General features: G+C 40.9%; 1 protein-coding gene across 1 annotated transcript in view; it reads right to left on the bottom strand.

The window, feature by feature from the left end:
* Positions 1-5,600: 5,600 nt before the first annotated feature.
* Positions 5,601-14,689, bottom strand: part of mlip (muscular LMNA-interacting protein) — a 29,656-nt gene continuing 20,567 nt past the window's right edge. Inside the window, exons 4-12 of the mRNA XM_061746057.1 lie at positions 12,668-14,227; positions 11,970-12,041; positions 10,574-10,651; positions 10,419-10,502; positions 10,261-10,296; positions 8,829-8,870; positions 8,681-8,716; positions 8,412-8,531; positions 5,601-5,822 (exon numbers count right to left, since the gene is read on the bottom strand). Coding sequence (XP_061602041.1) covers positions 5,601-5,822; positions 8,412-8,531; positions 8,681-8,716; positions 8,829-8,870; positions 10,261-10,296; positions 10,419-10,502; positions 10,574-10,651; positions 11,970-12,041; positions 12,668-14,227 — 2,250 coding nt within the window. The remainder of the gene's footprint in view (positions 5,823-8,411; positions 8,532-8,680; positions 8,717-8,828; positions 8,871-10,260; positions 10,297-10,418; positions 10,503-10,573; positions 10,652-11,969; positions 12,042-12,667; positions 14,228-14,689) is intronic.

The following is a 14,689-nucleotide window of genomic DNA, read 5'->3' as shown; positions in this document are numbered from 1 at the left end:
TGAAATGACGCAAAACCGGAAGTAGCGTCTTATCGCTGTAAGCTACACATCGAGACCTGGGAGCACATGCTGCGGTGAATACATCCATGGGTGATATCTGTGAGTTCGTGTCCCTCTTTTTGTTTTCTCACTCGATGTTTGAGATGATAAATGTATAAATTAAGTTTATTAAATGTTTGATAAAGAATATGAAATTTGTTCTTAAATTGCTTGCCTGGTTAAATAAAGGTTAAATAAAAAAATAAAATGACCTGAGGGACTGCCACTGGGGAATGACTCTGTATTATTAGTTCTCATCATTGTTAAATACGGTGCTAAGCCATATATTTCTATGACTACTGCAATAACTGATGTTGTCTTTTATTTTATACTTGAACATTTAGTTCTACGGTGTTGTTGGCGACAATAAACATCAGTGAAAAGAACCGGAGTCTCTGCATCCAATCAATGGGCGGCATACCAGGTATGTCCAAATTCTGGGAGATTTCTCTCCACTTTTGTCCCTTTTTAATGATGTCACGATAGGCCTGCAGTCTTGTATTCCACAGCTCCTCACAGAAACTCACAGCCAAGATCATTCTTTCTTCCATCTTGATCGTCTCTGATAACCTGCAAGTTTTTTTTCACCCTCCACCACCTTCTCTCCTATTGGACACCGCCGAGATGTCCTCACAGGGCGCACAGTGAAATAAAAAAATGTTCAATTCGCAGCGGCAGCCTGTGCCGCCGAGCTCGGCGGCAGAGCCTTGCGCCCTTGCTCAAGGGTTAAAGGGTTAAAGTTAAAGGGCTTTCACATAGAGGGCGCACAGCGGCGGCCGCCGCCGGCTTTCCCATTGTGTATGTGCTGCTGCTGTGCGCCCTCTATGTGAAAGCCCTTTAACAGCCAGTGAGGAGAAATTGCACGCAACAACAGGACCTCACATGAAATAAAATAAAAGCTCTCTTACAAAAATACAGAATAACGAAATTTGTCATAGAAACTAACAACAAAATGTAAAACAAAAATAAGAAACTGACTTTTGGTAAACTATTAAATTAATACATCGGTTACACCTGCTTGTCATTTTATCTGAGTTTGAGATTTCACTTTTCCAGCTGTATTTTGTAAATGAATTTGGACTATTTCAGACCTCGTTTTGAGTCTTCTTGTGTCCATTCCTCCTGCCTCACTTTATTATCAGTCAATCCTCATCATCCTCACCAGCGTCATGCTGCTGTCACTCAGTCCTCATCAAATTTCCATTTTTCTCATGTTTTGGGCATTACTTTCTAATCATTCCTACAACCTGCAACATACTGACCACTTACAGCAGCCAGACCCTCCTGGACAAAATACAGAATCTGGAACCAACACCAACAGACCTTTTTAATAAATAGGTTAGGTGGCTTACCTTGGCCAGGATATCTTTCCAGTGAGACATTATTCTATAATGTCTTCATTTTGGCTGGCTCAACCGTCCATTCTTGTGAGCTTCCCCATTTACGACCAAGACTGGGGAAAAAAAGTCAGCTGATTACAGGGTATGTGATGTGTTGTTGTGCTTGCTTTGCACACATCCCACTCCCACCTGGAGCAGAAGAACATACAAGTGTAGATGCTATTTATTGACAACGGCTCGGCTTTCAACACCAAAATTCTATCCAAGCTTGTCACAAAGCTCTGTGATCTGGACATCAGGGCCTATGATGCAACTGGATCCTGGACTTTTCACGGGCAGGTCAGGGGTGGTACGGATCGGCAGAGTCGCCCTGTCCACAATGACGGTCAACACCAATGTCCACCAAGGAAGTTACAACAAAGAGCTGCTCAATGTCAACAAGACAATATAGAGCTCACTGGGGACTACAGGAACCTTCGGGGATTAACTTCCTGGTGATTAACATCATTGAGGATCTAAGCTCATCAGTAGATGTGATCAAAAAGCAATAGACGGGGTTTCAAACAACTTGTGCTTTTTATTATTTTACCTCTTTTCTTATGATTTTATTTCATTTTATTTGTTATTTACTGTTTAATTGTGTCTTGCCGCTTTTAATGTTGATGTAAAGCACTTTGAATTACCTTGTGTTGAATTGTGCTATACAAAAAACCTTGTCCTGTTCTTTCTACCGTGAGTGAAGAGAATCAGCATGGACTTCAAAATACTCACCAGCTTCTACCAATTCACTCTCAAGAGTATTTTGTCTGGCTCTATCATGATCTAGTCGTAATGCTCCAGACAGAGCCGCCTGGGAGATTTGCAAGGCCCTGTGCGAAATGGCTGGGGGGGGGGGGCAAAATTTTTGGGGTTTTTCGGGTCGGATCGGATCGGGTGTCTATATGCGTAATTTTAACTCTCCAATTAAAATACAGGATACCTTCCCCTGCCTCATCATCATCTGGCCTGCCTCGACGCGGGGCCCCGCTGCTTCTTGAGACCCGGTCGGATCGGTGATTTTTGTAACAAATTTATCAAACGAGCCTTTCAGAGAGGCATTAAACTCTTCCATTTTCATTAGTTTTTTTTCTTTTTTCATCCCCTGATCGAAATTTCCTGATTCTGTCTCGTTCTCTCGACATTGTGTGACAGTTTGTTCCAACTCCACCCGTCTGGATCAGAGCACCTTGTGTCTGCGCTTGGTCTGATCAGTTGTATTGAACAACAGACACGTGCATCATTGCACATATATTTATTGATATGCACAGACTAGTACACATTTAGGTCTGTAATGGAACGTGACTGTTGATATTTATAAGGGAAAAAAAAAAAAAACGGCCCATAGCGCGAGGCCCCTTGGGGCGCGAGGCCCTGTGCGGTCGCACGGTTCGCACATCCCTTGCGGCGGCCCTGGCTCCAGACCACAGAGCAGTGAGGGATCAGAGGGACACGCTGCATCACCAGAACTGAACTGGCAGCCATCCAGGATCTCAACAGACAGACAGCATTTCAGGTGGAAGGTCCTGCAGATCCTCTCTGATCTCAGACCCAGACTGGCAGATTCAGTTACCCACAAGCCATCAGGCTAATGACGTCAGTAAAGAAACACTGAACTACCTACACAGTTACACACATCACCACATTTGTATTTACCTCTACACTTACCTCACATTTTTACTTTATGTCATGTCTGAATCTAATTTTACTCCAATATTTCATCTTAGTTTTGCAGCTTATATGGTTTTTTCATTGTGTCCAATGTGCAGCGTTTGAGTTGAAGAGATCTCATCACAAGTTAACTTGAAACTTAAAAGCTTTTTTATATACCGTTCAAAAAATATTTCTCTACATCTGCTTTCACTGTCTCGGTCAGACACCAGATGCACGACACCCAACGTGCAATTTAGACCCAATTCAGTGACCTGCACTCAACTGGTTCACTGTGATCTCACTGATAAACGTCTAGGTGTAGGAGCGTAGAAGTGATGATGAATCAGGGTGATAGTACGAGCCTCTGGTATTCAAGACACTCCCCGTATTGTGTTTGTTGCGTTTTACGTGCCACATTTTCCAGACAGCAGACGGTTTTTGTTTTTCTGAACCGAAACATGCTAAGGGAACTAAAACTCTGAGCAGAGAAGATTTATTCTTTTTTTATTATACAGCATTACATTTCAGAACATATAATTGTATTATATCATTTTTGTTAGAGAAAGGAACATAATTTTATGTTTTACCACAGTGGCGATATTGGCTGTTTATCAATGCAACAACTTAAAAGAGAAAAGACAAAGAAAGGAGTTTCTTTTTTCTTTTTCTGTTTTGGGCATAGCAGAATTTAGTGGATATGGCAGCAGTTGAACGTTTGTTCACATGTGTGGGTTCCTGGAAGCTCCTCTGTCACAGTTAGCTGTTTACTGAACAAAAGCTCTTTACTTTTTTTCAGTAACTGTCCAACACAGCCCTTATCTTGTTTTCCTGTCAGTCCATCCTCCACTCCTCTTCTCGACTCCTTTCATCTTAGCTCCTCCCAGTATGCGAGCAGCGGTGGTGAGGTCAGACTCGAGGAGAGAGGAGACGATGGTGAGATGATAGTGACAGGTATTTAACAAAGTGAGACATACTTGTTCCACGGCCACCATTTTGAACCGAAGTCATATAAACGTGACCTGTGACAAAGCTGCTTCCTCTAAGCGGAATATTCACATTTGATTCAGTTTAATGCAGGTGTAATGCTCCCTTACAGATCCCAGATCTGTCTTCACTACATTTCCTGTAGCAAACCTCCTCTTACAACACTCTTCTCTCCTTAATGTACATTTTAAACAGTGATACATTCTTTAAAGCCTTTTTTTCTGATTTCAAGTTCAAAGAGTTAAGAAGGACATATTTAGAAAAAAAATTATAAGAGCCTTTCATGTTGCTGAAATACAGGACGTTGAGACATTAGGAAAAGATAAAGCCACCATTATCCTCTGCTTTGCTTGGCCATGCATTCGAGCCGCACACCCAATCATCAGACAACACATCATACACAATAACATTGTTTCATGTTTAACATGCCCCGACTGAGTCACGAGCTTGTGATAAGGCCATGCTGCTTCGTTTAGAAATGCCAGTCGGCTCCGTTAGAGCAGCAAATCAAATGTTTGATTAGCTCCAAAGGTTCTTTTTTTTACAGTCAACAGACCCAGCCAGATTGATGATAATGTCGCCCATCTAGTATGAATAACCAAAAAAATCCCAATAATGTACACAATTTGACATTCTGACACAATATTCTTAGACAGCTGTGCTTGTTGATACACACAAATATAATGTACATCTGAGGTTTACCATCACTCCTCTGCTGAAAGATATCAGAGGGAATACTGAGTTCAGTGTTTGTCCTCATCTTGCACCGTCTTCCTCTTCCAGCTTTCAAATGTCCAGTTGTCTGATCAATTGCGTTTTGAGCACGATGCTGAATAGTTTCCTCAACATTGACTGTGTATGTTTCTTTTCAGTGTTGGGATTTATTTCTTTTTTTTTTATGTAGAGTCCAGAATATTAATTAATTGATTGTTTTTCATTGGCAAAATAAATATGGTTTCTCAGATAACTTAATTATAGCTCTTTGTTTCATAACACTCAGTAAAAATCATCATAAAAATACAAGGATATTTAACTCTTCCCAGCGGAGAATGTTTTGCCCAACACAATATGCAGTATGCGTACACCCTGATGCAGCAATATGAGGGCGTATCTGAAGGGAATGTCTACACATGTAACGTGATATCTTAAAAAATAAGGGATAAAATCTCACCCTCTGGAGCCAGCCTTTTGTCATCTTCTCAGGTTTGGAAGGTTACAGTTGCCTTCCTGTGATGTTGGACAAACTTGTTTCTTACACAGCCTCTAGCCTCAGGCGTCAGTTCTGTTATCATATACAGTATGAGGCTGTCGATTACATTTAAAGCTCTCCACGGTAAGTGGAATTCTACACAACGACTCAGAAGAAAACATTAAAAAGTCACTGACGACCAAGTGGACAGAGCTTAATTAGCTTAGTTAAGCAAATAATAATAATCGAAGCCTGCTTTCATCAGACTCACTTGCTAATCCTTTTTGGCTTTGAAGGTTTCTGTCTTAGTAGATGCATGTTTACTGAAACATAACCAAAAAAAAAACCAGCTGAAAGCTTTAGATATGGGTTTCTAAGGCCTCTATACGCTTTTCAGTAGTAACAAAGGATGTTGAAGCTTCTTTGCCACGATGATTGATCTGCTCATTTGGTTCTTCAATGTGCAGCTCACACGCTGAGAATGGAGGTCTTCTTTCAGGCGCCCTCTCCTCTCTCAACAATTTCCCTTTCAAGCTTGCATAAACTTGTGTCCTTGCCTTTTCAAAACTCATATTTTCCCCCTGAAATAACAGAAAAAAAGGAAAAATTAAAGCTGCAAACAGCGATGACCCTCGCACCCTTGTGCACGTTCAGGCTGCAGTGGAAGCGCTTGTATGACTTGCATGTAGATTCTTCAGGCCTGGACTTTTAGCGGATGACACCAGCCACGACTCTCTATATCAAACTATTCAAAAGTTATGCCAGAAAATAGGGATTATAAAATATCAACCAATCAGAAGAAGGGGTGGGGCTAATTTGCACCAATTATGTTCAAGGACTCAAAACCGAGTCCGATGACACCACCCACGAGTCTTTATGTCAAACCATTCAAAAGTTATGGCAGAAAGTAGGAACTATCGCATATGGACCAATCAGATGAAGGGGGGGGCGCGCTTTTTGGCGTCTACCGTCGCCAGGGTAATGCTTTTGATTGAGAAAAGTAAAGCGCGTCGTCGGAGGATGGAGACGCACATTTTGATGTATAACACACCTGGGGGCACGTAACGGTTCGGCCCCTATTAACTGCCGAAGGAATGGCATAAATTGCGCCAAAATTACACGATTAATTGAAAATGGCCGACTTCCTGTTCGGTTTCGGCCATGTCGCCAAGAGACTTTTCTTTAAGTTGCGACATGATACAAGTTTTTACCGATTTTCGTGCATGTACGTCAAACCGTATTGTGGGGCTTGAGGCACAAAGTTTTCTAGGGGGCGCTGTTGAGCCATTTTGCCACGCCCATTAATGCAAACCATTAAATATCCAATTTTTTGCCAGGCCTGGCTTGCATGCAAAATTTGGTGACTTTTGGGGCACGTTTAGGAGGGCAAACAGGTTCTCATTTCGAAAAAGAAAAAAGAAAAAGAAAGAAAGAAAAAAAAATTCCTACAGATACAATAGGGCCTTCGCACTGTAAGTGCTTGGGCCCTAAAAAACATAAATAACAACTCAATGGTGTCAAGGTTGATACTAAAGACAAGCCAGCGAAAAATGGAAATCATAGTTTATCGCATTTACATATTGGAGTTTTCTTACAATTTACACCTACAAATTAATTTTCTCTGTGAGGGAAATTTAATTCCTCACTTTGCCGTTATGAGCACCTTTCTGAACTATAAACAAGTTAAAACGTGCTGAGTTGTTGTGATATTTAAGCCTCAGCCAGAATCAAATATGTAAAGGGAAGTGCATCAGATGCACTTCCCTTTACATGTTTGATTCTGGCTGAAAACATACAGATTCTGTATGTTTTCAAACCTCTTAAAAAAACGAAACTATTGACCCACTTGCTTAAAGACATATGATGACCTTTCTGGAAATCCAATAACTGATATGCAGAAGTTGGCTGAAATGATCAATAAAAACTCCTCCACTCTGCACTCATAACAGGGTTTTGTTCGATTTGCATTTAAAAACTGCTTCAAAGTTCAAATCCTTCCAAGTAATGATTTTTTTTTCCTTTTTTTGCATTCAATAGGAAAATAGAAAAAAACATATAATATAATATATATTCATTTATGTGTTATGTGCAAAATAAAGTGGTTCCTTTTGTCCAAAGTTTGACACCTGAATCACACAAACATCTCGTGGGAGATGCATCTTTCTCCTGTTGACCCTTTACCACCTGCTGTTTCCTTGATTTAGCGTCAAGTTCCGTTCAGATGTGCTTACTTTTCTGATTTCTTTCTTTCTTTTCTTTCTATTTCTTCTTTTCTGGTTTATGCTGGCAGGGGTGGGCGTTTTCCTTTTCTTTTTTTTAATGGTAAAAGTAATTACTTCCATGTCAAAGATAAACAGTAAAAAAGAAAGAAGAAAGCTGTATTTTAACACAGTTCCACCTAAACAACACTATTTGAAATGTAACGCGCAGCCTCGATAAAGCTGAATGTGGTTGCAGAGGTCCAGACAATATGCTCAGCGTGTATTTGGTTTAACTTTACACAAAGTTGAAGTTATCTCCCAGTTCAGCAGAGATTTATCTGCCATCTGCCAAATAGGAGGCTACAATTCAGAAATGAACTTAAAAGACATAAGACACACTAGGATTTTGCGACTTAGCCTTTGGAATCAAAAAAGCCGACTTGAAATTGTTGTACTTTTTATTTGTATTTCTCACCCCAGAGTTCAAAACCTTGTAAGTGATTGAAAGCTTATGAACAGGTCTGCTGTTGCTGGGTGCAAGACTTACAAATCCACAAACCTGCAAACTGCAGGAGCTCAGTCATACTTGCTCAGTTTACTTGCACTCCTCCTCTTTTCTTATAGCTTTTTATTGTTCTCCTGCTTGTTACTATAAAGATGTATCACACTACTGAGTTAGAGTCTAACAGCAATTCTACCACAGTGTCAGTTTTGTTTTAACAAAACCACACCGTTTTTTTTAACAAAGTTGTGAAACAAAATCAACTCGACAGAAACCTTTACAACGATAACAATGAACATCTCATCAAATGGTTCCCTTCAAAATGATGAAAACAAATATGCAACGTCAGTTTTGCCTTGCCTATAAGAGGTCATGTGACTTACTCACAGAGACTTTTAACACCATCAGCTAAGAAAGTGATGTTGCAAGTGAGTCATGCCTTATTAGTGTGTATGCAACCACCTTACCTGTTTCTTGTCTTGAAGGGTCTGTTTGACAAACTGCCTGGGATTTGGACAAAATTCAGCTTCATCCTTTAGCGTCAGTCTTGGAATGGCCGTCATCGGGCGAATGATCCCGGGTTTTTTCTGCAAAGATTGAGAGATTGACAGCAGTGAGGTGTTTCCTTCTCATCTTCAGCTTTGCAAAAGCCTTTATGTTATCAGTTTTAAAAAACCTACAGCAAGAGGTTTATCAAAACATTATGAACTGTTAAAGGATCCATCCCCCTTCTCACCTGTTTGGCCGATGGCAGCAGGCTGCACAGAGATGCCTGGACAAAGACAAGACATTACGTGTCTCTGATAACGCAGAAGTATTTCGAAAAAAAGAAGAGATATGTTTAAAGGTACAAATTTCAACAAGACTGCTCGTCTTATACTCACATATTTTGTTTCACGCCCCAATGTTTTTGCCTTGTTGTTCTTCTGAAAATGTAAAAGGAAAGGTGAAAAAAGCAGCACATCTTGGGCAAACACCGTCAAATTCCATTTTAAAATCATATTCAACTCAATTATTTTCAAGCAGAGAATAATCAAAAGAAGTACTTGGCGGACACATTTTGTGGACTCCCAGTACTTATTTAACTGAATTAAAAAGAAGAAAATCTGCATTTTCGTTGTAAGTTTTGTAAGTTTTAACGTTTCTATCCTTTTGAAAAGCGAAAATCTGTACTTTTTGTTTCACAACTTTTGAACCTGGACAATCATCTTGATTCACAGCACGCAGACGTCTCTTGGAGGGCTCTTTTGAAACACTCTTATTTCCTCCGGAAACCTCGAGAGCCTCTCCCTTTTGATGAATAATGAACAGATTTCTTTTCATTTTGTGTCCTGATGATTACGTGGTCAGAATTCACTTTTATCCCACTTCTAGTTTGTGTTTTCGGCAAAAGCAAACAGAGCTGTGTGGCCGTGTGTCTCAAGAAGTTTAGCTTTTAGTTTTTTCTTCATTAGTGAACAAAATGTGATTCTAGCTGAACGTATTTGCTCAAAACTGTTTGAATGCCATTGGTGAGAAATCGGATGTTAATACCATCCATTCATTCGCGCTTATTTGGGTTCTTGCAATGTGGGGGGTTAGGGTACACAGTCCAATGTCTTTTAGGAGGACTCCAAGGCGTTCCCAGGCCGTCTCTATATATAGGAATATCTCCAGCATGTCCTGGGTTTGCCTCAGGACCTTCTCTTCGTTGGACGTGCCTGAAACATCTCCCCAGGGACACATCCAGTGATTCAATTAATCAATATAGTAGCCATTGCCAGGACTGAGGGTCCTGATGACCAAGCCTGGCTCACCTCGAACAAGTCACATGGTTTTGCCCTCCTGCAGGATGGGGTTGATTGCATTTTGCACAGCAGCTGAACATGTTGGCCTTGGCCTGTTACCCCTTGACTGTCGACATTGGCTATTTAAATGTTAATACCACCACATTAAAGCTAAGAATTAAAATCTGTGGATTAAGCCTCTGTGGCTTTGACTGAAGGTTACAAAATCCTTCTACACAGACCCCTACAGCTCTACCATCAATATTTCAAACGACAAGGTTACCGGTACATGTTAAGCTATTTCTTTCCTGGCTTTGTGAATTATCAAAGTATCTTATCCGCTCTTCTTGTTGTAAATAGAGCATTGACCACACAAAGCTGTTTTTACACAAGGTTGGTGTTTGTTGTGTTCGCTGAGAAAATGGGCTCCTGCTTCATCTCCATGTTTAACTCAGATATAAGTGCAGTCTTGATCTTCTCATCAAACTTTCAGCAGAGAATCAATGAACATGCGTTGCTGGTAACATGCCGTTAAGGAAACATATTTTACCTGGACACCAGTTTTGGAAGTTGTTGACTTTGTGGTCTGCGGTCATAGTGATGTTTTGAAATTTAAAAGATTAAAAAAAAAAGATTAAATTACATTAAACATTTATTCTTCTTTTTTTAAATTCTTTATCAATACTGATATTAAATAATTTAACTCACTTCTGGGGTGGAATATGCCAGTATCTCATCAATAGCTGCATAAAGTTCCTCTGACTGTTGTCGGAGTTGAGCGGGTGAGTACATCTATAAAAAAGAAATGACTATGAACATATTTGTGTGCATATAAAATCCAGAAGAGATGTGTGGATTGATACCTCTGCGTGGGTGTCTGCAGCTCTGCTGTCCAGCTTGTCACAATCATTGTGGTCCTTCTCTACCTCCTCATCTATGATCTGTGTGTACAAACAGACAGACGGGATCAAACATCTGGCACGGACTGTTGTTGTCTTTGAGTGACGACACATTATTTATCCATCCATCCATCCATCCATCCATCCTTATTCTACACCTGCTTCATCCTGATCACGATCAATGGAGGGACTGGCTTTGATCCCAGCTGGCTCACAACAAATAATTAATTACAAATTTTAAATCTTTATTCACTCTATTTACTGTATATATATATATATATATATATATAATGTTTATATATATATATATATATATATATATAATGTTTATATATATATATATATATATATATATATATATATAATGTTTATATATATATATATATATGTTTATATAAACACACACACAGTATATAGAGTAAATGAGTTTGTTTCAGCTGTGGTTCTTAAAAAATGCTTTATCAATAAAGTTGCTATGGTAATGCTGAAGGTGAGAGCTTTCTAGGAGCATAAGGGAACAAAGAAAAGAAAAAGATATCAAAATGAGCACAGTAATTGGTAAAGATTAAAACAGCGTTTTGGTCCAACTGGAGAAAACTCGAAAGCTGGTTTTCAAGCACAATCATAAATTTGTACACTGAAGCAAGCTGAGATGAGGACCAAAAACGCCAATATTTAGATCAACAAAAACTTTACAGATACATTTAATATTTCTGGGATGCTATTCTATGGACAGAATAAACAAAATCAGAGCTATTTGACAGTTAAAATCACAGTATCTTTATAGAAAACACAATGAAGCCTATAATTTAAAAAAATAATTGACATTAAAATGTGTTGGATGCTCCATCATGCCGTGACGCTGCAGTGTTGCCTCTAATACGGTGCTTATTCAAGAGAAAAATGTGCCACCCAGTGTCAGAAAAGTAGGTTTGAGGCAAAGGTGTGTGTACCGCAGGATAATGACCCTAAACACACATCCAACACCACAAAAGGATGATGGAAAAGAAAAGAAAACATGGACTTCTCTGAACTGACCACGGATCCTGATCTAAATCCTTAAAAAAAACCTTTGAAGAGAGATAAAATCTCCTGTTTCAACAGTGAAGCCTTCACAGAGTTTACAGTGTCAACAGAGATGGGTCCAAGTCATAGTTAGAGCAGATCATTGTTACCGAAGGTACTCCAAACAAAACAAAACAGAAATTTTTTTTTACATTTCTGCTCATAATATTCTAATGCCAATAATTCTAACCAGCACTGTAGCAAAAATGTGTTGGGATATCGTATAATCCAATTTTAGCATTTAAAGTGATAACAAACTGAATGAATGGGATTAAAGATAAGAACATGAACTTACTTGCTGATCCAACAGAAGGGTGTTTGTGGGAATCGCAGCAAGTGATTTGTAGCTCAACTTAATCCTGTGTGTCTGGTGTTGATGGACAGAGAAAAGCAGACAATTAATATAGATTTGTTAAAATGCATATACATTTTACAGGGGACAAAATTAGTTTTTACATTTCTTTGAGCAGGGTTCATCTCGCACCGGCACAGACTGTTTATCATGCAACACAGCCAACAAACGTGAAGCTGTCCAGCAGCAAAAACAGTACTGAAGTCTTAGGCTTCTTTCAAAGCAAGGAACATTTCATCAAGTTTAATTTTCTCAAATAATGGGGAAAAAAAAGATTATTGCGTGTCTGTCCTACACAGACTTATGTTCTGCTGTTCACTCCAGATAAAATTTAATTCAAGAAGGCAATAATTAGAATTTCATGACAAATTACTCAACTTAAGCTTTTTTTTTTTTTTAATGCTTTCTGAGTCAAACACAAATTTCACGCTAAATGGCATTTGAGTCATTAGAATGACGCGCAAATCATCAAAGTCTGAATGCCAGAATCTAAAAGCAGCGCTACACACAGGACAGCACTTGATGTCTTCATACCGGATCTGTTTTTAACCCCACAGCATGAGAACAGTATGTGAGAGAAAACAGATTGAGTAATATCGCTAGTTAAAACAAGCCGTGCATATGGCAAGCAAAGTGGCTACCTTTCTTTTTTTACCCTCCCGGTCACTGCAGTCTGAAATTCCACTCCCCGGCCTTGGAGAGGGTGTGGAGCGCAGGGATAGGGACGGGGATGTGGTGAGCTCTCTGAAGGGCGTGGACGTGCGGGAGCTGGCGGGTGACAGCCACCCGGGCGAGAAAATGGGCGTGTGTCGGGACGGGGACAGGCACTGGGCTCTGTTGACGGCCTGCAAAGGTGTGGCACTTCTGGAAACGGGGCAGCTCCTCCCCGGATCGCTAACTCCCACCCTGCTGGGGTGCTGCCAGGGATCGAGGGGGGATTCTGTGTCTGAGCGAGCGGAGGAAGCGGTGATGAATGACTGAGAAGGCTGATAGGGAGGAGGGCTGACAGGTGGAGATTTGAGATGCTGGGATAGTAAGCGGAGTCTTGCGAGAGATGAATTTGAGCGGCTGGTGCCGTTCTGGAGCACAGATTGCTGTTGTTGATTAGATGGTTTGCATGGTGGTGGGGAGGAGAGCTGTGTACGCTTGTTATGTGCATGCTCCTGTAAAAGCATATGTGAGTTGCTGTGCATTGGCTCAGGGAACTGGGAAATGGAGCTGTTTGGTGCAGTTGCAGAACCTAAATGTTCATGCTTTACTGAATGAACAGATTTGAAAAATGGAGGCACGTTTCGGGGGAGTGTTCTGTTCATCACCGGTGGAGGTGAAATAGCCTGCTCCCGTCTAGGCTCACCGCTGTTGCAAATTTGCTCAGTGCATCCTTTAATCTGAGTCTGAGGGCAAGTTCTGTTGTGCTCATTTGACTTAAATTGTGAAGGAACTGTGTTGAGCTCCCTGTGAATGTGGGGCTGGCTGTCTATAGATGCTGATGAGGAGAACCTAGAAGAAAACTCAAGGGGAATGGAGGCCAGGCTGGAGGCAGCTGAGCATGCGTTACAGAAGGACAGGGTCACGGGGTTAACAGGCCAACAGGGCGTGTAGGGCCTCTGCAGGGCCGGGGACAGGACGGGAAGACGACCTTTCCTGAGGATGGCAGTGAGGAGAGAGAGCCGGGTGACAGGGGGCCGATGCCGGGGATAGGAGGACAAGCTTTCGCAGGATGAGAAACAAGTTTCAGGGATGTTAATCAGACTGGAGCCCGGGGCAAGAAAATGCCTCTTGACCTGGATGACAGAAGGGGTGAAGACTCCAGAGCGGACCGAGGAGCAGGGAGAAACAGTGCGGCTGAGAGAAGCAGGGGACGTTACAGTAGAAAGCTGTGGAGAAAACCAGCTCTTTTCTTTATCTAAATCCTCTGAGAGGATGGACTCCCGGGATGAAGCCGGGGTGGGGAACAAGTCTGCCGAGTCTGTGGGGCTCGTTCTGTCTTCTGCAAGCATGGCTGTGTTTGCAGGGCCGGCCTCGGTGTGTCCAGGGGTATTGTGATGTTGCCACTGGCAAATGCCCCTCTGTTTGTCAACAGCTGTTCCCATAGAGACAGTCCCTGTGGTTATGTGGTTAGGTGTATTTTCAGCCTGAGCGCTGAGTGAAGGAGAAGCTTTGGTTTTAGAGAGGATCACATGTTCTGGTGAAGACTTGAACTACAAAACAAAGAAAAGCGTGTTATTATCCGTGTCTCATCTTAAAATTTACTCCTCAGACAGCATTTAATTTCTGTAAAGCAACACTGACCAAAGCAGATGATCATAAATTCTGTAGATTAACAGTGTAAAGATCTATCTTTTGCAGCACATCTGTGAGAATACTTTAACGAAGTAATCAGAAAAATAGAACTGAAATAAACTGATAAAAGCTCATATATGGTCCAGTTGCTGTGTTGGCTTGCATGTGTCTAATTTAGATGTGCTTTAACATGATGATGAAACATGGTTGGTGCATGTGTCACAGGCATAAGTTTAGACAATTCACAGTTGAATTAAAGAGACATATATGGGTTGATTTTATTGACAATATTTCTTTTGAAGACACATTAATTTAGATCAAGCTAAACTCCACCAGCAGGTTAAACTACAGGTGCTAACGTCAGAGCAGCCCCTTTAAAA

Source organism: Cololabis saira, chromosome 17 (assembly GCF_033807715.1).
Source record: "Cololabis saira isolate AMF1-May2022 chromosome 17, fColSai1.1, whole genome shotgun sequence".
NCBI classification, from domain to species: Eukaryota; Metazoa; Chordata; class Actinopteri; order Beloniformes; family Belonidae; genus Cololabis; species Cololabis saira.
Note: the sequence above shows the minus strand (reverse complement) of the source record. Positions and strands in the feature narration are given on the sequence as shown.